We start from the raw sequence: 27,436 nt of genomic DNA on the forward strand, positions 1-27,436 counted from the left end.
TGGTTAAAATCAACAGCATTTCACCCTGAAGTCCAAGCTAAAGTCCTCGATCTTCCTTATGATTGGGAATCGCTTTTCGGAAAGCATATCGACGAGCTCCTCGAATCAATCAAAAAAGACACGGATATTGCCAAGGCGTTGGGGTCTCTCCAATATAAGAAACGCCCTTTTCGAGGAGCACGTGGTAGAGGTGGCAACTATTCCACTTTTCGTGGCTCAAACCAATATCGCTCCTACAATGACAACCGGCAAAGACAAACTTACCAGTCCCAGAGTCGTCAGACCTCCTCCAGACCATACCAAAGGAAAACTACCTATAGAGGTGGTTCAAATGCAAAGAAACAGTGACAGTCCCAGCAATATTTTTCCACCGACTGTAAAAATTGGAGGTCGAATCTCAAATTACATCTTGAATTGGTCCAACATGACTTCCGATCAGTGGGTCCTGGATCTGATTTCAAAGGGACACACTTTGGAATTCACAAAATTTCCTCCACCTCGCCCTCCTACTGGCCCACCTCCTCCCAATTTCAAAGACCTTTTGACTCAAGTCAAATTAATAATCAGGAAGGGTGCTATCGAGGTAGTACCACAAGGCCAGCAGGGCAAAGGATTTTACTCCCCCTTTTTTCTAGTCAAGAAAAAATCGGGGAATGGCGCCCAATTTTGGATCTACGAGCTTTAAACAAATTCATCACGTCCAAAACTTTTCAAATGTTGACCCTGCTCCAGATTCTACATTACCTCAATCCCGGGGAGTTCTTCTCCACGATCGACCTCCGGGACGCATATTTTCATGTTCGGATCCACCCCAGGCACAGAAAATATCTTTGTATTACAGTCGGACACCTACACTTCCAATTCAGAGTCCTGCCGTTCGGCCTCCGTTCAGCACCGAGGGTCTTTACCAAGATCATGGCCCCGGTAGCTGCTTTTCTGCGCCTGCAAGGCATACAGTTTTATCCATATCTGGACGATTGTCTCATAAAGGCTCCGAACCTCCAACTGACAATCCAGCATACTCAGTCTTGCATCTCCCTGTTTCAAGACTTGGGCCTTTCCATCAATTGCCAGAAGTCACACTTTCGCCCGTCTCAGCGGTGAGATTTTCTAGGAGCCTCACTAGATTCTCAGCTGGCAATGGTTTTTGTCTCCCAGGAAAGACAAGACTGTATGTTCAGATGGTACGGTCCCTGCAGTCAAAACTGTACGTTTCAGTCCGGATGTTGAAATCATTCCTCGGCATGGCTTCCTCTGGCATACAGTTGATCCCCCACTGCAGAATACATATGAGGGTCATCCAAGAGGAGTTAGACAAGCAGTGGAAACAGATTTCAGGATCATTCAACAACAGGATCCTTCTCACGCCCGCATTCAGGAAGCTCTGGAGTGGTGGGCTCATCCTCTAAACATTTCAAAAGGTCGGTCATTTCAAGACGCTGCTCCGACTCTGACGCTTACAACCGATGTGTCCCTGGAGGGCTGGGGAGCGCATCTCGAAGGTCTGTCAGTACAAGGGAAATGGACTGCGGTCCAACGCACTTGGCATATAAACCGCCTAGAGCTTCTGGCGATCTTCCTTGCCCTGAAGTCTTTTCAACAGATTGTTCAAGGCCAATCTCTGCTGGTGAGGACAGACAACACCACCAGCATGCATTACCTGAACAAGCAGGGCGGAACAAGGTCCCTTTTGCTTTCCCAACAAGCACAGGAGATATGGAATTGGGCGATTCGTCATCAAATTCATCTCACAGCCATCCATGTGCCGGGTGCTTCCAATGTTCTGGCGGATTCATTCAGCAGGTCTTTCTCGGACAACCACGAGTGGGAACTCAATCAACCAACTCTCGAGTTCATTTTCCGCCATTGGGGCCAGCCGCAGATGGATCTTTTTGCGACTATCGCCAACAGGAAATGCCAACGCTTTGCAAGTCTTCATCCCCACAGAGAGTCGAGCAGAAATGCATTTTCGATCAGCTGGTTGAATGCATTCAGCTACGCTTTCCCTCCGCTTCCTCTGATTCCGCGCTTGTTGGACAGGATGAGGCTTCAACCCTGCCACATCATCCTGATCGCACCCAAGTGGCGCGGCGCCCATGGTTCTCGGACCTGCTCTTGTTCTCCCAGAACGAGCCAATTCCGCTTCATCCACTGCCTCATCTCCTCACGATGCAGCAGGGGCAGATTTGTCATCCGGATCCAGCATACCTCCAGCTCCATGCCTGGAACCTGAACACCATGAATTTGCGCCTCTGACCATCGACGCTGACTGTAGAGAGGTGTTAGCGCACGCCCGTGCTCCTTCCACCATTAAAACCTATCAGTTGAAGTGGAAGCGTTTCTGTGTCTGGTGCCACACCAAAGTCTTGGATCCGATGACGCCAAACCAGAACAGATTCTGCCTTTCTTCCTATCCCTTGCAAAGTCAGGACTTTCCCACTCCACTCTGAAGGTATTTCTGGCGGCTCTCTCCCGCTTCCGTCATGATGGTTCTACCTCACTGGATTCGTCTAAAATCATTCAACAGTTTTTCAAAGGCCTCTTCCGTATGTTTCCACCCATTCGGCGTCCTCCGCCTGCTTGGCGCTTAAATCTGGTTTTGTCTCAGCTCCTCCTACCTCCTTTTGAACCCATCCATTCAGCAAGCTTAAAATTCCTCACGTGGAAAGTTGCCCTATTGCTTGCCTTGATGTCATCTAGGCGTGTCAGTGACATTCAGGCATTCACAATTCAGCCTCCTTTTCCCCAATTCTCAAAAGAGGCTGTTACACTACGTGCTAATCCTAAATTTATTCCGAAAGTTCCCAGTGATATTCATCTCAATGAACCAGTCATTTTAAAAACTTTCTTTCCTGATCCACAAACTCCTGCGGAACGTTCATTACATTCCCTGGATTCAAACGTTGTCTTAAGTTTTACATTCAGCGCACTGCATACATCAGGAAATCTGATCAACTGTTCGTGGCCTACGGCCCGATCTGCAAAGGACAACCTGTTACCAAACAAACTATTACTAGGTGGATTTCTTCCACCATTACCTTTTGTCATCAACGGGCTGGCAAGCCTCTTCCAGCTCCAGTCCGTGCTCATTCAACTAGAGCTGTGTCAGCTTCTACTGCCCTCTTTGTGGGGGTACCTCTGCGACACATTTGCAGAGCTGCTACGTGGTCGAGCAGCCATACTTTTATGAAGCACTACTGTCTGCAGTCAACAGACGCCGCAGATGCAGAAGTAGGACAAGCGGTGCTGCGGAATCTTTTCCATTAAAGGTGAGCCTCTGTTGCTACCCGCCTCCATAAAGGTTTTTTCTCTTTAATATGATATGTTTCTTATATGCTTGAACTTACTGTTACCTTTATGACTTTTTATGATGATTACTGCTTTCTACTCTTATTCAAGCATGTGAATCTTTGAAAGACACCCCTAATACTGGAGAAGAACATAAGTTACTTACCTGTAAACTGTGGTTCTCCAGTATTGGTGTCTTTCATAGATTCACATGCGACCCTCCCGTTCTCCCCTCAGAGGCTCTCTTCTCCTCAGGCACTTTTGGTTACTCTGTGCTACGAAAATCTGAGGTCTTGGGCTTCTGAGGAGAAGGTTCTAGAGGGAGCTACAGCCTGATTGGCTGGAATTTGGACCAAAACATAATGACGTTGATATGTTGCCAAGTTGAGTTTCTCCCTTAGGCTTTCTATGGGCCTATTCTGTTCTATGGTACTTTTGAGTTTTTTGGATATTTTACTGTATTTTATATATGTTTATGTATTCATATAATTATAATAATTTTACTTATATATGCATATATTACTGCTATTTTATGTACCGTGGGACTCCCACTTCGACGACGGGGAATATTCAAGCATGTGAATCTATGAAAGACACCAATACTGGAGAACCACAGTTTACAGGTAAGTAACTTATGTTCATTCTCGCAATCGGTGATAGGATTGCCCAGTATTCGGCAGGTTAGTTTGTGTTTATGAATAATGGCAATCCCGCCCCTTTTTCCTACAGGACGGTCCATCCTCGTGATGGAATAGCCCATAGGCAAGGCCTGGACAAGGTTGGGATTGGAGTTGGGGGTAAGCCAAGTCTCAGTGAGAAATAACGCCTCCGGTGCTTCTTCTTCGAGAAGGATAGAGATTTCTGTGGCGTGACAAGGCAAGGCTCTGCAATTTATAAGAAACATCTTAAACCTCAGCTGGTTAGTGGGGGGGGGCAGGTTGTTCCCTGGCTTCATGCTACAGTGTGGGCACAGGAGAGGTAAGTTATTAGGTAAAATAGCGTGCTTGCATGCTCCAATCAGTAGGAGAATCTATACGGCGAAGAACATCTGGACTATACTGTAGATGCTGGCTAGCACGGGGCGCAGGGTTTGTGGCCCCTAGCCCCGGCCGGCCGCGGACGGGCTCACGCGCCCGCTGCACGCGTCTTGGGTTATCATTGCTTTTTATACACTCTCCTGAGTGGGGCGAGAGACTAGACTGCTGACCCTACCCCCAAGATGGCGTCCACGCCGACTCAGCAGTGTAGCCCGGGTCTCCCTCCGCAACAAACGGGAACACCCGCCACAGAACGGGGAGTGGGGGCAAGTGAGATTTACGGCAGAGCAAATGAAGAGGCACGGTAATCAAGCACGAGTATCAATAGATAATTTTAAAAACAATGAGGCAACTGCAAAGTTGAGTTAAAAGTAGAAAGTAATAGTGCAAAAAATAAAAGAGATTGCGGTACCCTCGGCGCGCATCTCTGTACTGACTTTTTGAAATACTTGTAAAGTTGACCGATGGTTCTGGTTGGGTAGTTAGGCATTCTTGATCTGTACTTACTTGTGAACAGACGTGTCTTCCATTAAACCACGTCGTTATGAATCTCCGTCTCTGCCTCTTCATTTGATTTGGATTCATGGACTTTCTACACTGGCGACGAGCGGGATTATCCTCTATTGACTGGATTACTGATTTTTAAAAACAATTATTTATTTTTTTGTGTGATTGTACCTTGTGACTTTGTACACTTACACCAAGTTACTTTTCTTGAGCCTAGCCTTCGCTTAGCGGTCGATGGATTTTTATTTTTCTAAAGACTACTATTTTACCTTGTTTCTGTTGCTTGGGAGTTCAGCCTTTACATGCATCTTTTGAGTGGCTCAGGAGTTCCATTTCTTGCGAAGCTTGCGACGACTGAGAATTCCGGAGGAGATTTCTTCATGCGTCATCTTCCTTTGTTCAGGATCAGAGCTAAGTGAACGTCGTCATCACATTCATTACGCACCGTAAAACAATGTGGGCACCATCTTTGTTTATCTTCCATGTATCCTAGAAACACCTTATTTTCACCGGAACTCTTCAAGAAATAGCAGCTTATTACCGCTGCAATCAGATCATCAGAACATTGACTTCCAGCATTTATCACAGCCATAAATCATCTTCGGTGGCACGCACAACGTGTGCTACTAACAAACAAAGTACTTGTTGCAATTTGAAAAGCAGGACATCGCCTCGCAGAATAGTTTGTGGTAATTCTTCATCCACATCACGTGTCATTTAATCATACTTGCATTCCTTTCTTACTATATATATCTATACGCTTATAATTTATTTTTTTTGTTTTGTTAATTGTTTATTACCTGTGTTCACTTAGTGATATTATCATTACTTTTTAACTATTTCAGGCATCATTCCTCTCTTCTCCAGGCAATCCTCCCATGGCCTGGGAAATATGGGAACCTGTTTTCTTAGCGTATGAGGAGGTTTTGGAAGGTGAAGAGTGTGAACCTGTGAGGAAACTTTCTTTATTAAAACATTGTTTAGGAGGAATTGCATTAAAAGAATTCAAAACGTTACCTGTTTTACTTAATCCCGGTAACCATAACGTATATGAACATGCCTCTTCTCAACTTAATCTACGATATGGTAAAAAGAAAAATATTGTAAAGGAAAGGTTTATCTTTTATTCACGGAAACAACGAGCTGATGAACCTATTGAAGATTTTGTTTCAGCTCTCAGATCACTAGCAGTTACTTATGATTTCGAGCACATATCATATGAACAAGTTCTCAGAGACCAAATCTTAATGAGAACAAACAACAAGAAAGTTCAAGAACATTTGTGGACTACATCTGACATGTCATTTAATAATGCTATTGACATAGCCAAGTCCATAGAACATTCTGAAAAATTTGTGAAAGAAATGAGAGGGAATGATAAAAGCGATGTTTTCGATATACCTAAGGAAACTGCTAAACAAAAGAAATATTTTCCACAAAAAAGTGACACCTCATCAAAATATGATGGTAAATTTAGAAGTACAAAGTTTGAAAAAAAGAAGTTCTCAATTACTTTGTTACAGATGTGGAAGCGACGGACATTTGGCTGACTTTAAAAAATAAGAAGGGCCATTTTGGAAAAGTTTGCAAATCAATTCCTAAAAAAGTGAAATGTATTTAAGACATGTGTGATCATGATAATCCATATGATGACAATGAATACGAAATCAACACTGTTATTAATATTTGTGGGAGTGGAGAATGTACTAAATTTCCTTCTTTTTTCATTACTGTTGATGATACTGATCTAGAATTTCTTGTAGATTCATGTGCATGGTACACCATTATTGCTTTAGCCATTTTTCATGACAACTGGCCTGACAAAACACTTTCTCCTTCTGATGTATCTACTGGAGGTTACACAGGACACAAAATCGATCTTGTTGGTTTTTTGGTGCCAATTTAGTGTTTTCAGGTCGCCATATTTTTGGCAAAATATATTTAGCAAGATCAGGCCAGTCATTATTGGGGTGGCCACACTAACAACAATTAAGAATTAAGCTTGATCCTAGAGCTGATCCCCCAGTTTATGCTGTTGAGCCTCACAATATTGCCCACAAAGACAATCATCATCTAGTTGACAAGTTAAAGAAATGATTCCCCAGTGTTTTCAGTGGGCAATTAGGAAGATATCAGGGTTTTGAACATGTCATTAAATTACACGACAATGTTGTTCCGGTTCGTCACAAAGTGAGGAATGTTCCTCTCACTTACAGGAACAAATTGAAGGACATGCTTGATGACCTGTGTCAAAAGAAGATTATAGAACCCATTGAGTCATCACCTTGGGTTTCTCCCATCATGATTTCCATTAAATATTCAGGTTAGCTTAGGTTGTGTGTGGACCTTCGCAGTGTGAATAACGCTATTTGGGTAGATGCCCACCCTTTACCCAGTCTTCATGAGATGGTTTCAACGTTAGCTGGTGCACACGTATTTTCATGTATTGATTTAGCAAGTGCATACCACCAAGTTGTTCTTGCTGAAGAATCAACAAATATTACTGCTTTCATTACCCTTGAAGGGCTTTTCATGTATTGTTGCATGCCTTTTGGTCTTGCTAGTGCTGCTTCAGTGTTTCAAAGACTGATGAGAGACAGTTTGGTTGGATTGAATGGGGCCATTGCATTTCAAGACGATATTCATGTGTATGGCAAGAATTATGAAGAACATGACGCAAACGTAGAAAATGTTGTTGCAGCTTGTCAAAAAAGGGCCTCACTCTCCGTCTTGACAAATGTAAAATCAGGGCAAAGGAGGTAGAGTATCTTGGGCATGCCATTAGTGGAATGGGGATCAAACCTAAATGCAACTATATTTAAAGTATTGTAAATGCATCTATTCCTCGTTCCAAAGAACAACTTGTACCCTTTCTAGGTATTATTTAATTTTACGCAAAATTCATACCGAATTATGCTTCTAAAATAGATCCTTTTAGATGTCTTCTCAAGAAAAATGCAAAATTTATTTGGACCAATAATATGTCTAAGGATTTTGAGAAATTGAAGGAATTTATTGTGAACGCTCCATGTCTTAAGCCCTTTGTTTGTGGGCAAAGTGCATTGTTATAGTGGATGCCAGTAGCACCGGTTTAGGTGGTGTTATACAAAGAGACAATGAGAAAAAGTGGATTGTAGCCTATGCTTCAAGAGTACTGAGAGATGCAGAAAAACACTATTCTGTCATAGAGAGAGAGAATTATTGGCTTGCGTTTGGGGTGCAGAACATTTTAGGACCTTTTTGTGGGGTACCAAATTTATCATATAAATTGATCATAAGCCTCCAGTTTTTTTAATGGCTCCAGGTGGAGGGCGAACCAAGTCTGCACGTCTTGCGAGACTTGCTTCCAGGTTACAGTCTTTCCAGTTCCAGATTGAATATGACCAAGGAAGGGCTAATGTACATGCTGACTGCATGTTCAGATTAACTTCTTCTGTCGAGTGTCCACTTAAGACCCAAGATGATGATTGTGAAGTTGCTTTCACCACGCGTGATGTTAATCTAGTGTATAGTGAACAAACCAATTTGCGGAAAGATGTTTGGCTTCTGGAGATGGAGAAAGATTTAGAATTAGGCAATGTCAAGAAGTATTTAGTTCAAGGTTGGCCTGAACAGAGGAAGTTATCCGGTGACATCATGAGCTATTTCAAAATTCATGAAGAGCTTGCTGTTGAAAATGGTTTGGTTTTGAGAGGTGATAAAATTATTCCTCCCCATTCACTTAGAAAACACAATTCTCGAAATTGCTCATGAAGTGCATTCAGGGATTTCCTTCACCAGAAGATGTGTCAGAGAGTCTTTTTGGTGGCCAAGTATTGATTGTTGTGTTGATCATTTTGTACGTTCGTGTTTTCATTGTTCAAACAGTGACAAATCAGATGTTGTTTTACGTCCAGAACCCCACCCTATAGATTTTCCTTCTGGTCCGTGGCATAAACTTGGTTCAGATATCATTGGCTGAGGTTAAGGAGGTCACATCACATAATGTTATTGAGTTCTTAGATGAGGTTTTTTGTAGGGAAGGGATTCCTCTAGAAATTGTCACTGATAATGGGCCCCAATATGTTAGTAAAGAAATGGAGGATTTCATGGTGAAATGTGGAGTTACTCATAGGAGAATTGCAGTTTTCGATCCCAAAGCCAATGGTCAGGTTGAGGGTTTCAACTGCGTTGTGAAAGAAGCTATTCAATTCTCAATAAAGAGTGGTTTAAATTGATGCAATGATTTACAATCCATGTTATTAGCGTATAGAACTGTTACTTTGGTCAGTCCATTTGAACTTTTAAGAGGGCGCAAACCTAGTACCAAATTGAGTCCTTGGTGGTTGAAGAAAAATCTAGGTGAAGTAAATGATCTGTTTAAGGTGGATTATGAGGCAGTTCAACGGAGAGTTCAAATGTATAAAAACAAAATTAAACACTTTATGAAAATAAATGGGTTCTGTAACTAAACAATGGTGGGTGATTTCATTTGCATAAAAAAAGAAGGCGTTACTAAGGGTTTTCCTGTTTGGTCAAGTCCCAAAAAAGTTATTGGAATTTTCAAGAATGCTGTTCGAATTGAAGGTGTTTCTGTTTGGAATTTAAACAGAATTTCCTTATGTAAAGGTGTTACGAATTCACAAGAAGACCATAGCAGCAATGTATTTTTAGACGCTGGACAACATAATGACCAAGGAAATCATTCTTCTCCTTGTAAGAGTTCTGAAAGTTTTAGGATGGTGCGGAATCATCACCTTCCTGCAAAGTATAAAGATTTTGTCATGAATTAATCCTGTACTTATTATAATTTTCTTTTTGTGTTTTTTTTTCAAGGGGGAAAGGTGTGTTGGGAACAGTGCATAATGACACGACTAGACACGAGCGTGACATTCTGTCATAGCTCATGGCTGTCTCGTGTCATCTGGAGTGTGTTTGCTTTTGAAATGCTTGGAAGGTTGACCGATGGTTCTGGTTGGGGGGTTAGGCATTCTTGACCTGTACTTACTTGCAAACAGACGTGTCTTCTATTAAACCAAGTTGTTATGAATCTCCGTCTCTGCCTCTTCATTTGATTTGGATTCATGGGCTTCCTACACCGACAGCCTCCGCTGAGCTACGCACGAGCTCAGAACTCAAGTGCAGGTGTGATCTATCTAAAGCCAGATCCACCAGGCAATTAAAGTCTCCCCCCACTATCTTCAAAAAGGAATCATCAATGGGAGGAGAGGTGCCAAATTGGTTAAAAAGACCGGTTGATCCACATTTAGCATGTAAACATTTAATACATCAACATCTCTACCGTCCAGACAGCCCAGCGCCATTACAAAGCATATATCTGAGTCCATAACTGACATATGTAACTGAAATGACACCCTGGATCTAATCCGGATGAGAACCCCCCGAGAGAAAGCAGGGTAAGAAGTAGCGCATAACTGTTCCCTCCAGCACTCGAGGAGGGCCTGCCCCTCAGGTTCCGTAAGGTGAGTCTCCTGTCAGAACGCTGTGTTAACCCCCTTGTACTTCAAATACATCAATTGATTACAATATTTACAACGGGTGGAGAGGCCCTGCACATTCCACATAATCAAATTAATCTGGGCCACCATTAAGATCCGCGCAAACAAGAGCCATGAAGTCCCCCCATAGCTGAGGCCGGCCGTCCTGATCTACCTCCTCCAATCGCAACATGGAACATCTGTATCCATACATCCCCACTGGAAAAGAACAATACAAAGATATAAACAACAAAATGAATCCATACTTCCACAGATCCCCCAAGGACTGTGACAGAAAGCCATCCTGTTCAAATGACAAAACACTTGGGCCCACCAAGGAGCCAACCAAAGTCTACAGAGCAGGGCCGGACTGACTACCGGGCAGTTTGGAATGCTGCCGAGCTGGGGGCTGATTTCGTTCATGGAGACCTGCGTGTGCTTCCAAATAATTGAAGCAAAACGAATTTCGTTTAGCAAACACAGGTCTCCATGAGCGAAATCAGCCCCCAGCTCAGCAGCATTCCAAACTGCCCGGTAGCCAGTCCGGCCCTGCTACAGAGGACCAACCAGTACCACAATGGGAACACATGAGCGGACGAACAGATCTGCTAGCCAGTAGGGAAAAATGGGCAGGGAAAAAAAAGTGTAATTCAAAAGATTGTGACACACCGCATAAGCGCCCCCCCCCCGACTATCTCCCCCCAGCCCACACAAATCGAAAAGAATGGGGGAAAAAAAAAGAAATTGACATTATTATATAAGTCGCAGCCACACAAGGTCATCACCCTGGATAACCCACGGAAGAGTGTTATCCAGTACTGGCACAGCGGAGTTTGAGCTACGATGGGCCAGGAATGTTCACTGTGGCAAGCCCTCTCCAGCTCCAAGAGATGCAAATGTCTCCACCGCCCTTGTCTGTTCCATTGCCACCTGAGATCTGGTGGGTCGATATGCCCTTCCACGCTGGGATGCACAACACCATGGGTGCGGGGGCTGCCTCTGCTCCAGAAGTTCCGGTCATGCAGTATCCTTGTCATTTAATTCAAGACAGTCCCGTAATGCCACCGGATCTGTGAAGTGCACCTGGTCTTCCATTTGTAGTCTCAGCCAAACTGGGAACAGTAAGGAATAAAGTAAACCCAGGTCAAGCAGCTTCTTCTTAACAGCGAGGAATGACGTGCTGTAGGCATAGACCTGGAGGGTGAAGTCTGGTTCCAAGGATAAATTGACATTTTCCTCTGCAAAGTGGCTATGCACCTGGGTCTATTGTAACAAGTGATCTCTATCGCAAAACTCAGGGGCGTAACACAGGCCCCCGCAGCCCCTGCGGTGCGGGGGGGCCTCTGGCTCAAAGGGGCCCCCTCGGCACTGCACTCTGGCAAAGAGCTCCTGATTGAGCCCGGAGGGGGCCCCTCTAAGTACCGTGCAGGGAGGCCCCCTCACTTTTCGTTACGCCAGTGGCAAAAATGTAGGAGGTGGGTAATTACTGGACGAGGTGGCGCCCCAGGGCAAGGTGACTGTGCCAGTACGCAATGAGTTAATTTCATGGCATAGAACTTGGATAGTCCTACCGGGGCCACCACCTCCTGCAGCCAGTCCTACAGAAATTCAAGCAAAGAGTCCCCTGTGATGCGTTCATGGTCTGTAAGTAGCTCACGCCTGCTGCTCCTCAGTTCATAGCGACTAGCTCCTCCCCTAAATACCACAGTTTTGTTAACATGAGTTTTCATGATAAATCTAAGAGGGTGTGATATTTTGCAAAATTGCAAATTAATAATTGAAATGCAAATTCGGCATTTAATGCTGTATTTTATAAATTGATACTTGTGTAGCGCACTACTCACCCGCAAGGGTCTCAAGGCGCATGTGCGAATACCGCTGTGGAACCCGTCCTGGCTTTCCCTGTGAGGCGTCCACTCCTGGGCACCCCCAGGGTGAAGGCCAGGCATCCTTAGCGTTGTGGGGGCCGTTGTGGAGATTAAGGGCCAGATGTAGGTAGGCATTTACCGGTCGGTAACAGCCGAATTCGGCCGTTACCGACCGGTAAATGCAATTTGAGATGTAGGGCCCTGTATTTTACAGAATCAGTAAATTTACCGATCGGTAAATTTACCGATTCTGTAAAATACCGAATCGGTATTTTTACCAATTCGGTAAAATTGATATGTAGGTGGGACTCTTCTGAGTCCCACAACCCTTACCGAATCGGTATTTTACCATCAAATATATTTGATGGTAAAATACCGATTCCGGTGTGCATGCACACCTGTGCCATATGACAGGCAGACCTGCCCTTAGGGCAGGTATGCCTGCCACATGGCCCCCGAACCTTTTTTGGGGGTGCTAGAGGGTGTCAAAGTGACACCCCCTGCACCCTTGTCAAAATCTGTATTTACCGATTCGGTAAATACCGACCGGTAATGCCCCATTCATTCCTATGGGCTTCAAAGCCCATAGGAATGAATGGAGCATTACCGGCCGGTATTTACCGAATCGGTAAATACAGATAATTACCGATTCGGTAAATGGAACATCTGGATGTTCCTACATACCCCCCCTTCTTATTTACCGATTCTTAATTACCGAATCGGTAAAATTCGGTAATTAAGGATCGGTAAATAAGTTCTACCTACATCTGGCCCTAAGCAAGCTATTGCCCAGAGTTGCAGAGTGTGACTCCATGATTGGAATAGGCACTGAGGCGAGAATTATCAGGTCCATGGAATTTTTGAGCCCAAGACCCGCTGAGGCGGGGAATTGAACCCTGGTCCCAGGCTAGACCTCTGCATCAGGGTCTGCCGCTCTAACCATTGAGCCACACTTCGCACAACATGTGTCCTCATGTCTATTTAGGACCTTTAGAACAAAATAATAAATAGCAACAAAAACACAAGTATCTCGTATAACAGCTGCTCGCACTCTTGTTGTTCCTGTTGTTCCCTGACTATAATTGTCTTTTTTTCCGCGGAGACGAAACTACCCTTGGCCAATCCTCACTGTCCAGTTTGAGTGGTAACTAATGATTTAAACTACCAACCACACCATCCCAGCACAGAGCAGAGGCAAAGACCTTGCTGAGTACAGCCCTATACTCTGTGGTAAGGTGCTGGATTTAAGGTTGTTTGGGTTGATGCCTCCTGTGTTCACATATGATAGGGCAGGAGAGGTATGGTGGCAGACCTGTGCCCAGGGTTTGGAGAATTGAATGGTTGGGAAGGGTAGGGAGGCGACTAGGGATGTATTGGGCAGGAGATCCAGATTTTAGGCCAGAATGGTTAGGGGGTAACCATGTGGTTGAGACTTGATGAAAAGTTTGATGTGCGAACAGCTCAGAACCAGAAGACGCATATTCGAGGGCTAGGGGAGCAGAGATGCCACCATGCCAGCCAACTGTGGATAATGCAGTGAATTAGATATACAAGTTGATATGTTGCCATGAGGACTTTTCTCTCTAGTTCTGGTTTGAGGGTTTGAATAGTTGAGGAACACCGTTGAGGCTTCATGAAAATATGGCCCAGTGAATGTGATTGAGGTTTTTGGGAGGAAGAGCGTTGGGGGTTTGATTTGGTCAACTTTGAGAGAGGAATGGGCATAATGTAGTTCAGGGATTAAAAGGCACATGCAAAGGTTAATAAGGGATTATAATTTTTTTATATGTAAAAGTTTATTGGACCTCTAATCCTTGTAAAAAAAAAACATACAGAAATTTTATATTTAACTCAAGAAGGATTTTCCTTTTACAACGCCAAGAAATTAATGACATATATTAAGAACCTAATTTAGCAGCACTCTTCAAACAATTTCCACCACTGGTGACACTGAAGCGTGCTTGAATGCAAACTGGCATAAAACACCTTTGATATGTGTCTAACTCTGTTGTCAATCTTTATATGAGTATGGGCAGCGTATGTAGATTCATAAAAATCGGGAAGACTACTACGAAATGTGAATGATTGACTTGTACTTTAAGGTTGCCAGACAATAATTTGAATCTATACTCTTTGTACAACCAGCTGATCTAGCAGAAGCACAAGCACACATTTTTATTATTGAACAAGCTCACAGCTGGAATACATCAAAAGTACTTAGGTACCCTAATTTACTCAGAAGTTGAACTGACTTTACTTTTTTCAGGTGATATATATCGGATCACTGACAAAATTTCGACCTCCTAAATATCGACCTATAGGAATATCGAGTCAAAAATATTGAGGGCAAGAATATTAACATCCTATCTACAACATGGTAAGTACAAAAATATCGAAAAAATAATATAGATTTAAAATATAAATGTAAAATAAAGTAAATAACACTAATAAATAAAATCTACATAGTTATAAGTATCTAATAATGTTTAAAATTAATAAATAATACATATATAATAATAATACATTAATTAAATATATACAGTAAATATATAATATATATGTACTGAACAATAAGTTGTAATAATTATTTTACTAATTTATAAATTAATAAAATATATACTAAATTACAAATACATTTACAAACATAAAACAATAACATAAATAAAATGTAAAAAACATAAAGAAATTAAATATACTTTTAATATTTTTACAATTAATTATATAAAACGTTGCATAGCGTAAGGATAAAAATTACTATTCCCACTCCAGAGAGTGCAACAGTAGGGAAAGCGTTGGATAGCGTAGGGGTAAAATTACTATTCCCACTCCAGAGAGTGCAACAGTAGGGAAAGCTTTGGATAGCGTAGGGGTAAAAATTACTATTCCCACTCCAGAGAGTGCAACAGTAGGGAAAGCGTTGGATAGCGTATGGGTAAAAATTACTATTCCCACTCCAGAGAGTGCAACAGTAGGGAAAGCTTTGGATAGCGTAGGGGTAAAAATTACTATTCCCACTCCAGAGAGTGCAACAATAGGGAAAGCGTTGGATAGGGTAGAAGTAAAAATTACTATTCCCACTCCAGAGAGTGCAACAGTAGGGAAAGCGTTGGATAGCATAGGGGTAAAAATTACTATTTCCACTCCAGAGAATGCAACAGTAGGGAAAGCGTTGGATAGCGTAGGAGTAAAAATTACTATTCCCACTCCAGAGAGTGCATCAGTAGGGAAAGCGTTGGATAGCGTAGGAGTATAAATTACTATTCCCACTCCAGAGAGTGCAACAGTAGGGAAAGCGTTGAATAGCATAGGGGTAAAAATTACTATTCCCACTCCAGAGAGTGCATCAGTAGGGAAAGCTTTGGATAGCGTAGGGGTAAAAATTTCTATTCCCACTCCAGAGAGTGCAACAGTAGGGAAAGCGTTGGATAGCGTAGGAGTATAATTTACTATTCCCACTCCACAGAGTGCAACAGTAGGGAAAGCGTTGGATAGCGTAGGAGTAAAAATTACTATTCCCACTCCAGAGAGTGTACCAGTAGGGAAAGCGTTGGATAGCGTAGGGATACAAATTACTATTCCCACTCCAGAGAGTGCAACAGTAGGGAAAGCTTTGGATAGCATAGGGGTAAAAATTACTATTCCCACTCCAGAGAGTGCAACAGTAGGGAAAGCGTTGGATAGCGTAGGAGTAAAAATTACTATTCCCACTCCAGAGAGTGCAACAGTAGGGAAAGCGTTGGATAGCGTAGGGGTAAAAATTACTATTCCCACTCCAGAGAGTGCAACAGTAGGGAAAGCGTTGGATAGCGTAGGGGTAACAATTACTATTCACACTCCAGAGAGTGCAACAGTAGGGAAAGTGTTGGATAGCGTAGGGGTAAAAATTACTATTCCCACTTCAGAGAGTGCAACAGTAGGGAAAGCTTTGGATAGCGTAGGAGTAACAATTACTATTCCAACTCCAGAGAGTGCAACAGTAGGGAAAGTGTTGGATAGCGTAGGGGTTAAAATAACATACTTATAAATAAAAGCTTTTCTTAATAAAAATAATATAAACTATTAAATAAATACAAACCATATACAATACCTATACATAATAATAAAAAGCATGATTAACTAAATATATTTAACCTAAAATAAATATTAAAAAATACCATTTTATAATATTTAATTCCCAATTATTAATTAATTAACAATTATATTATTAACAAAACAATTATTTTAAAAACATTACTTAATTACATTTAAATTACTTCCCACCACATTCCCCTATAAACCCACTACCCGCAACAGAACACATTTATCTATTTATGAATTAATTACAATTATTTACCAATCAATTAAAATTAATTACCAATTAATTAAAATTATTTACCAAATAATTACAATTTAATTATAATTCCTACTAATTAATAATTATTTAAACATAATTAAATAACTTCCCACCCTATTCCCCTATAAACCCACAACCCGCTACAGAACATATATCAATTAATCAATTAATTAAAATGGAATACCAATTAATTCAATTTATTTACCAATTATTTAAAATGATTTAATAACTACTAATTAATTTTTATTTTAACATATTTAAATTACTTCCCACCCTATTCCCCTATAAACCCACAACCCGCTATAGAACATATTTATCAATTAATCAATTAATTAGAATGATTTTCCAATTAATTAAATGTAATTACCAATTATTTAAAATTAATTAATATTAACTACTAATTATTAATTAATTTAACCTAGTTATATTACTTCCCACCCTATTTCCCTATAAACCCATAACCCGCTACAGAACATATTTATCAATTAATCAATTATTTAAAATTAATTTCCAATTAATTAAAATTAGTTACCAATTAATTACAATTTAGTAATAAATCCTACTAATTAATAATCAATTTAACATAATTAAATTACTTCCCACCCTATTCCCCTATAAACCCACAACCCGCTCCGGTACTAAAACATATAATGTGCTTATAAATAAATGTATTAATATATATAATTAATACACATATAATATTAAGTATTTTAAATACTTAAGTAAAACATATAACACATACATAATAAAAAACAAAAAAATTATACAAATATCGATATTAGTGTCATCGAAATTAGTAACATCAATATATATGCTATTGATATTACTAACTTCGATATTACTTACATCGATATAAAGAATTTCGATATTACTTACCTTAGGGTCGATATTCTTGACATCGATATTCTGCACCTTCGAAATTTCAAACACGATATTCTGGTAGGTCGATATTTAATACTCGATATTTTGACTGTGTACCATTTTGCATATCTGCATCAAAAGGATAACCTGGATAAAAGTGTGCTCCAGTGCTCTCCATGCCACTGGAGTCAAGCTAGCCTGGCTGATGAGGGTTGAAACCAGATATTGGTTCCAGGATGCTCGTTTCCAGTCCAGCGACGACCTGCCTGGCCGTTAGGGCTGAACTGTTCCCATAGGGATCAGGGTCAAGACTGATTTGCATATGGCTGGGTTCAAACTGGAATGGCATGGGGAGCAAAAAAACAATGGCTTTAGGCCCAGATCTCTGTAGTGGGGTGAATGTATGACATTGTTCTGCATTCTGTCTATCAATTTTTCTTTACACACGCACATACACACTCTCGGACTTTCCTGTATTCTGGCACATGCATGTACTCCGTCAAACTGCCATTCACACACATATGCACTCATGTTCACCCACTGTCTCAGGCTGACACGCTCTTCCAATCTCACGCACACTCTTTACCAGTCTCACACATACATGCTGTCTCATACACTCCCTCTTGCACTCACTTGTATGTACTCTCTCACGCACTCTTTCTCTACCATACAGCTATACTGTGCACATTTTTACTTACCTTGCATTCTCTGCTGGTGGCGCTTCAGGCTAGAGGGTCTCCTCCCCTCCATGGCAGGAATCTGACACTAGGAATTGGACCTGAATCTCCAAGAAGCATGCACTGCAAATGGGGAGAAAACAGTACTGCAGTCACAGAAATAATAACCGGAACTGCTCTGGTTCAGCTTCTGGTGGGGCAGTACTCTCAGAAGTTGGGACAGGCTAAGAGTCCAGCTAGTGGGGATGAACTGAAGCAAATACTTCAGTTCATCCCCACAAACAGGACTGTTAGCCTGTTTGAAGGGGAACACTGATAAGCACTTTGCAGGCCCCATTTTATCAGGTGCTCCCTGAGGCATGAGCAGTATGTTTGCTAAATAATATGTACTGTGCCTGTGTGAGGGGCCATAACTGAATTATGTTGTCACTGATCATCAGTCCATACATCCATATGAACAGTCCTCGGTTCTTAAAAGGGAATCTGCAGCTGTATTAAGGTTCAGGCTCATCAGACCTTCTTCTTGTCACTATTATCTGGTCATGGTGAGTCTGAGCAAAGACTGGAAGATTACCATGTTTTCACAAACACGGCTAATGGGAATGAGGCGTTTTGCTCAACTCGGAATCAGGCTCTAAATTAAAAAATAAAAGATCATTTTGTAGGAAATGGAGCTGGTTTTATGAAGCTATCATCTTACGGGCTTCAAGTATAACTCCATAGGCATATATCACTCTGTATGCTACTTTGAAGTAGACTACTTAAGGCTTATCTAGATAGGCTAACTTATTACAAATGTCCAAATGATGGCCTTTACAATTGGGTCCTTCAGCCGAGAACTGGTTTCACTGGTTCCTCGTATTGTTAAAAAATAAGAAGACGAGCTTCAAACCTACATCAAATACCTGAAGGCGTAAACTAAATAAGGTGCAATTATGAATTTGCAAAGTACAGTTAAAAAGGAGCGCATGAATGGTGTTGCACCCATGAGCGCTATGCAACAGTGTCTTGCAAGCCATTACCCTGCAGTTAACTGTTTAATTATATGCAACACTCACCACACAGATGAGCAGCATCAGAATTGTAATGGGTTCAGCCAGGTATCTACTAGGGATCCTCTACGAGAGGCTCCCTGAACCAGCTTCTTTTTACCATCTTACTGAGCCTGCTTGAAGACCTTTAGGCTTAGGGCCTGATTATGACTTTGGCGGTGCGGGAGCGGAACACCACACTGCCACCCCACTCCTGCACTGCCACAGTATTTTTGTAGTCTGGCATGCGGTTCTTTGGCGTTCCCATGGCGGTGCCTTTCAAAAAGGCATCGTAATGGGAAGGTCAAAGGCACACAGGGGGGCACACCATGTGCTCCATGGATGTATCCCCAGGCCCAGAGGCAATGACAACATTGTACAGACAATTTATAGAGTGTTTTAACAGTTTAAGCATATAAACATCAGTCTTTCTTTCATTTCTACATATGTAGAGATCCTTGTCTCCAACTAAGATGGCTGTCACAGGGAAGAAGGTCAAAAACACATTCTTTCTCACAGATAAAATAAATATACCTTTTAGTTGCGATTTAATTCACAAGAAAATGAACTTTTCAACACTTATTTTATTTGAATTATATAATACCCTCTAAAAACATAAAAACCGTTGTCCAACATTTTGTCTTCAGTGGTACAATGCCTTCTGACATGACCACATGCACCATGGAGACCAGGAGAGTGAAGCACAGCCATTTTCAAACACTGCCATCTAGTTAAACAAGTAAGTATGATCTTAACCCCTTCTGTGTTGAGGACAGAACCGTTCCATCCCTGCGCATTCCTATGGGGGTAATGCTGGCGCTTCCTCTGTGGGTCGCCCCTTTTTGACACCCTTCACCAGGGATGGCAGCTTCCGCTGCCACCCCAAACCTCCCCATGACATCTGATGGCATAATCTCGCACAGGGCACCACCGTCATTAGAAGATGCCAGGGATGCACCGGGAGCCTATTGCATCCAGCACTCGTAGAAGGAGGAGGTAAGTTCTCCTCTGGGGGGGTAAGGGGTGAGTGCAAAGAGACATCGACGGAAAGGAAAGCAGCGATTGTGCAGCAGGAATGCAAACTAGGCCGCCAGGGATTTTTAGGTTGCCTGTGAAATTGTTTTGGGGAGCGGCCCCTTGGGCAAGAGCGCTCACCTTGAGAGGCTATATACTTTGGCAGATTCTGCCCTCCCTTAGAGGCAGATCGGCCATATTGTTAGGCCGATCTGACCACAAGGGGGGCATAAGCATCTAGTCTACCAGGGAATTGTTGTTTTGGCCATTTTGGGGAGCGGCTCCTTGAGAAGGGTTGCTCCCCTTTATAAGGGACATGTATTTTGGCCGTTTCTGCCGCTTGGGGGCAGAATAGCCAAGGGGGCAGAAGCCACTAGCCACCAAGGAATAATTGATTTGGACAAGTTGGGGAGCGGCTCTTTGGGCAAGGGTTGATCCCCTTTTTCAGGGGGCTTGTACTTTGGCCATATTTTAGGCCCTTCCCTGCCACAGGCACTTGTCCCACCCACATAAGCAAGGTATCAATTTTATTGGAAGACCAAGGGGAACCGTGGATGCTAGGAGGTGATTCCACCCTGGATAACCCAAGTGTTTAGGTATCAGAAATATATAGGTAACAAGGTTTCCCTGTGGGTCGACTGAGCTAGGGTCCACAATCTAGAGCTACCCACATTGGGGAAAAAGGCTCTGTTTTTGGTGGAAAAATGTTATGCGCCCATGTTGCATTTTGGGCCATTTTCTAGACCTATCCACATAAATGAGGTACCATTTTCATCGGGAGACTTAGGGGAATTCCGCGTGGATGGAAGTTTGTAGCTCCCCATAGATTCCACAACTTTCCATCACAAAAATGTGAGAAAATGTGTTTTGTTTAGTCAAAGTTTGAGTTTTGCAAGCCATTCTGGGTAAAACACACATGGGACAGCCAGGCAAGTCAGCCTACCCTGTATAACTCTAGGTATCTAGTTTTAAAAAAGGTACAGGTTGGCTAGGTTTCCAAATGTGCCGGCTGAGCTAGGGTCCAAAATTTAGAGCTAGCCACATTGGATAAGACAGCTCAGTTTTTGGTGTAAAAATGTGATGTGCCCATATTGCTTTTTGGGCCGTTTCCCGTCGCAGGTAGTAGGCCAACCCACACAAGTAAGGTACCATTTTTATTGGAAGACTTGAGGGAATGTGGGGTGGATGGATGTTTTGGGGCACAACAAAGGAAAAATGGGCTATGTTCCAGTAAAATGCCAAAACTGTGTTGACAAATTTGATTTGCTGATTCAAGTCTGCCTGTTCCTGAAAGCTGGGAACATGGACATTTTGGCACTAAAAATTCTTCATCTCTGCCATTTTCAGGAAAAATAACCATACACTTTCTTCTGCAGCGCTTATTTCCTATTTTTCCCCCAAAAAACAAATTTAGCTGTATTTTGACTAATTTCTCAGTCCTCTCCAAAGGAATCCGCAAACCCTGGGTCCCTTTAGAATCTCCAGGATGTTGGAAAAAAAGACACGAACATGGCTTGGATACCTTATGTGGACAGAAGGTTATGGAGGCCTAAGTGCAAACTTCCCCAAATGGCCAAAGTGCAGGCTTAGCGCAAGGGGTGGGGGAGGCCTAGCAGCAACATTTTAACATGTATTCCCTATACAATTACTAATGATATCACTTAAACAAATAATTATACATAAATGTTTTTAATTTTTCAGACATTGTCAGGGTTATCACCAACCCACAGTTTTGACTATTAAAACAAAATAAGTTAAAATTCAGTCTTTTTTTAAAACAAAAACAATGATATCAATATTCAATTAAATTAAAACAAATGGCCTACTCAAATTGGGTACTGGACAGTGTCTGAGTGGCAAAATTACTATTCTAACTCCCTCAAGTACTTACCTCAGGGAAGATACTAGACAGTGTCTGGGGCAGAATGACTATTCTAACTCTTCCAAGTACTTACCGCAGGGACGGTGCTGGACAGTGGCTGGAGGATAAAAATTACTATTTTAGCTCTGCCAAGTACTTACGTCTTTTTCTTTTCCTTAGAACAAAGACCGCAAATTCAATGATCTTCCCTGAAAGTAAACACAAAAAAAGCTGAAAATATTGTACCAATCTCTTTTTCACCTTAAATAAAACAAACAATCATGCCAACATGCCTGAATACCTGTCCAATTAAAGCAATAATGCCCATAAATGTTTGGACCACAGAGGAGCACAAATCATATCTCCAGGTAATATTGAATATAATATACATTGCCAATATTAACAACTTTCTTTTAACAGAGAACAACTCTAACAAAGGCTTAATTTTCTCTCTTTTTCAAAAGGATAACTAAGATTTTTTTCCCCCTCAAATGATTTCATAAATTAGCCTTACATTTCTTTTCTTAGCAGGCAGAATTACCTTGACAAAAAACAAATAACTTAATTATTACATTATGCTCTTATATATTTTTTCTCTTTTTTTCATCAGATCAGTGAAGCATGGAAAATTCTAAAGAAGTGAGCTACATCCAATCCAGACGTGACAATAGGCTCGTAAAGTATGATGGCTACATTTATTGGAAGGAGATAATTAATGAGCCAGGGAGTCATTGGAGGTGTGCTGAGTATTTTTAATTTCATTGAAAAGTCAGAGAGGCTACTCTTGGTGACACTGCTGAACGAACGACAGAGCATAACCACTCTGCATTTGCAATGTAGATTGATGTCATAGAAAACATTCAGAAAATAAAAATACTGGGAGACTCCTCCAATGAACCATGTAGCTCAGTTTTCAGAGAGGTAGCCCAAAACATCCCCATGCGCGTTGCCAGTAGTATACCCCAATACCAAATTTATGGAGAATGGTTCAAAGAAAAAACAGGTGAGTAATTCCCATAAAATAACTTCACAATCCTACTCTAACAGTAACACTCCCCTGAACTTCAGTCCATAAGTCCATAACTTAGTAAATCTGGAGAATAGTGAAATTTGGGTGATGGATGGAATTTTAAAGTCAACTCCCCATCTATTCACCCAAATTTAAACTATTCATGCCAACATTACCACTACAATTCCATTAGTACACGGTTTATTCTCCTGATAAGCAATCCTCAACTTGCACTGAATTTGTAGCAATAATAAAATCCAAAAGAGAAAATAAAAGTCCTAGTAAAAATATTTATTTATTTATTTATTTATTTATTTTTACCATTTGTTGAGCGCGCTGTTACCGGACGGTGTCCTGGCGCTGAAACGATACATTATCTCCAAGAGGCAAAGAAAGTTACTGGAGGTTAAAAAGCCATGTTTTGATATTTTTCCTGAAGGTCAGGAGATCATTGCTTTGTTTTAGGGCGAGAGGCAATTCATTCCAGATGTTAGATGCTCCGTGGAAGAAGCTACGGCCTCCCCAACGGGCTTTCCTAATACAGTTAGTCATGACCAGGCTTTTATTAGCAGATCTTAGTTGTCGCCCTGGTTTGTACAGTGGGAGGTGTTCTTGAAGGAAGGATGGACCTATTCCATTTACTGCCTTGAATACCATACAAAGAGCCTTAAACATGATACGTTTCCGTATTGGAAGCCAGTGTAGATTTTTTAATTCCTGAGCTACCGATGCAAACTTAGGTAGACCAGTAATCAGTCGGGCAGCAGCATTTTGTAGCGTTTGCAATTTGTTCAGAACTCCCTGCTGGGCCTCCAGATACATGCTATTGCAGTAGTCAAGGCGAGACAGCACAAGTGCTGTCACCACCGTTTTCCTGCTATCACTGGAGAGGAAAGGAAGGATTTTCCTAATAGTTTTTATTATCCAGTGAATGGAGGATGATAAGGCATTAGCCTGTGCTTTAAAGGAGAGTTGGGAGTCAATAATTACCTAGAAAAACAGCAAGAAAGTAGCCTGGTCCCAAATCAATGCTTGTGTGCCATGTAGAGCCTAGAACCTAGAATCCATTAGTGACACTTGAGTGAAAACACTGAGCTAGAAAAAGTCCCATCAGCCCACCCATTTGGTGGAGTATCGTCATGTGGGAGATGTATCATGAATCCAGATCTTAGTCAAGGCATCCAATGTTGATGCAAAAGATGGATTCTGTAGATATAGTCTTAGCCCACAGTGTTTCACTGGTGATGCCAATGGAGTGCAGTGCAGGTGAAAAAAAGTGAAAGTGAATATAAAATTGACTCAAAGAACCAAAATTGAATTTATTAGGTATGGTGCTAGGGTCAAGATTAAAACAACAGAGCCCAATAGTTTTAAATAATAACTATATCCGGGCGTGATGTGGTGGGGTCGACATGTTTCAGCTAGATGGACAATTGGTCCTAGCTTTCTTCAGGACCTAGTGAATACTGCGACTGCAAATGAAAAGTGAATTACAAAGAATAATGAGCTTGTACACTTGTAATGGATAAATCCTACCAGTCACTCTGAGCCCAGATGTATACTAGTGGTAATCCAATCATGCGGTCTTTCCTAAAACAAAAAGAAAGAGTGTACAACTCTATCAGAGGTGCATAATGGTATCTAGGGTACAACAGACAAGACAGGCACACAAACAAAACAGAGGAGAAACTCTCCTCAGTAAGCAGTAGTCATAAGGTACTACCTGGTATACTGTGTATAAATCACAAGACATTCAAAGATATATTAACTCACCCAGCTTTTTGTGGGATTAAGCCTCACCTCACCCGGCACCCACTCGGGAAGAAGGAGGCCCCGCTCTGTTAGAATGGAAATAAAAGATGTACCTCAGAAAAATATCAAAGGTACTAGGGTCCATGTGGTCACCTACTTCCAGTATTTAACTAACAAAATCTAGTTGTAAAAAGAAGGAGACTCAACCTTATTAGAACACATGACATACACTATGCAGGGTAAGTCACAAGGGAGAAGCCAAAACTAAATAGCTGTATAGAAAGTATGGCTTAAAAGCATGACAATAAGATGAAAGAGATGTCAAATCAAACAGTATATATTTACAGGTCCTTAAACCTAGACTAGGGGTCATAGCAAAGAGCATCCTACCTCTCCGTCGGTACCTCAGCTCCTACGTCCGAGTGGAAGTGGAGGTAACTGACCCAGAAGCTAACGTGACCTTTTATACCTAATCAAATTGGTTAATTGCCTGCAGCTGTCGGAAGAACCCTTGTTTTGCTGCTAGGCTGCGGGGTCTTGATGTTACAAACACGCTCGCGCCGCCTGTCAATACTAATTTAAAACGCATGCGCAGTACACGCGAAGCGTTCTATATTGAGAAACGCTCGCGTCATAATGAGTGTAATGTCTGCTGCTCATGCGCGCTGCGAGCCATTCCTTTAGCGCGATCTGCGCAGACTCACTTTCAGTATCAGTGCTCTGTCGGCGGACTCCGTGTCTGCCTTCATGCAAATGCCGTGCTGTCTACTCATGCGCGCTAAGTGTATAGCGCTTGCATACGAGACGCGCTAGGCTGTGTTGCAATATGATATTACTGAAGCGCGCTTTGGACATATGTGGCGAGTATGGAGCTGCGCAAAAACATTGGAGCTACCCTTGTGTGGTAATGTTAATAGCCGTTTATTAAGATGTTCGTTGTGAAATAAATTAAGACACTATAAAGGCAGGTATATGTGCCTACACTGCCTAACAGATGTTCATATATTTAAGGTGGAGCGTCTATTTGTGCAGTCATGTTCAAATAGACGGGATAGTATGCCCAAGGCGTGTTAGCACTGTGATCAGGGGGCTATATGTTTATAATATCAAGGTGATATGTAAGATACAGAGCGATGTGTAATGGGCCTGAGAAAGGGATTTATTCTTTCTCTAAAGGACGCAATGGGTGTGAAGGATACCATTCTGTTTTTAGATGCAAATCTCAGAGTCACCTAGTCACATGACTACGTATCAAAGGACCTCCTGATAACTCATAATGATGTCCATGGTATTTCATCATTGAGTCCTTGGATATGGCTTTTGAAAAGGAAAATCCACTTCTGTTCCTTTCTGAATAGAAATTTCGACACATCGCTAATGTGAGAAGGGATGTAGGGCTGTTCTAAAATAACCCATTTCATGTCATCAGCTGCATGTTTAGAATCCAGGAAATGATTAGTGAGTTTGGTTGCTTGTTTGCGACACCTGATGGTACTTTTGTGTTCCCCGATTCTCAGTTTGATTTTTCTAGTAGTGTAGCCGATATATCTCAAAGAACAGGGGCATGTGATCATGTAGATGACGTTGTCGGTGTTACAATTTGTATGTTTCTTAAGGACCCAAGTCCTACCTGTCCCGATGTCGACTGTGTTGGTTTTGGTTGTCTGAGGGCACACACTGCATGAACCACATGGGTAGTGGCCAGAGACTGGTGGAAGACCCCATAAGGTAGCCGAACTTTCAATGTTATGTGTCCGAGGTCTAGTATGGACCAAGGAGTCTCGCAAACTTGGTGCCCTTTTGAATGCAAACAGAGGGAGGGGAATGTTGGCCTCTAGATAGGTCGGCATTTTCTTGACCAAAGGTCTAAGAAAAAAGTCCACAAAGGTGGAAAGCGGTTCCAAAAGGGAGAATCTCCCGGTAGGCCAATTCCTCCGAGTTAGGAGGAATTGTTCATCTAGAAATCTGTTTGATAAACATGCCACCGCCCTGGCTACCCAACTTCAGGAACGTCAGTACCCTAAACACCTTATAAGAAGAGCATGGAAACGTGCATCTAATAATAATCGTGAGTCATTGATTGAAAGACGTCCACCAAAACCACCAATGGAACGACTCACTTTTGTTAGCACATTCAATGCTTTGTCAACCAATGTTCAGAAGACGGTTCGAAAGCACTGGGGGATTCTTAACACCACTGATGCCAACATTCCCCTCCCTCTGTTTGCATTCAAAAGGGCACCAAGTTTGCGAGACTCCTTGGTCCATACTAGACCTCGGACACATAACATTGAAAGTTCGGCTACCTTATGGGGTCTTCCACCAGTCTCTGGCCACTACCCATGTGGTTCATGCAGTGTGTGCCCTCAGACAACCAAAACCAACACAGTCGACATCGGGACAGGTAGGACTTGGGTCCTTAAGAACATACAAATTGTAACACCGACAACGTCATCTACATGATCACATGCCCCTGTTCTTTGAGATATATCGGCTACACTACTAGAAAAATCAAACTGAGAATCGGGGAACACAAAAGTACCATCAGGTGTCGCAAACAAGCAACCAAACTCACTAATCATTTCCTGGATTCTAAACATGCAGCTGATGACATGAAATGGGTTATTTTAGAACAGCCCTACATCCCTTCTCACATTAGCGATGTGTCGAAATTTCTATTCAGAAAGGAACAGAAGTGGATTTTCCTTTTCAAAAGCCATA

At 41.9% G+C, this 27,436-nt stretch overlaps 2 protein-coding genes across 9 annotated transcripts in view; one reads left to right on the forward strand and one right to left on the reverse strand.

The window, feature by feature from the left end:
- Positions 1-27,436, forward strand: part of ARSG (arylsulfatase G) — a 2,325,381-nt gene that overhangs the window by 1,883,156 nt on the left and 414,789 nt on the right. The window lies entirely within an intron of this gene.
- LOC147702323 (uncharacterized) overlaps positions 23,260-27,436 on the reverse strand; it is a 50,471-nt gene continuing 46,294 nt past the window's right edge. The window contains exon 3 of the mRNA XM_086928396.1: positions 23,260-23,953. Coding sequence (XP_086784522.1) covers positions 23,360-23,953 — 594 coding nt within the window. The 3' untranslated portion in view covers positions 23,260-23,359. The remainder of the gene's footprint in view (positions 23,954-27,436) is intronic.

This window comes from Lissotriton vulgaris, chromosome 7, assembly GCF_964263255.1.
Source record: "Lissotriton vulgaris chromosome 7, aLisVul1.2, whole genome shotgun sequence".
Taxonomy (NCBI): Eukaryota; Metazoa; Chordata; class Amphibia; order Caudata; family Salamandridae; genus Lissotriton; species Lissotriton vulgaris.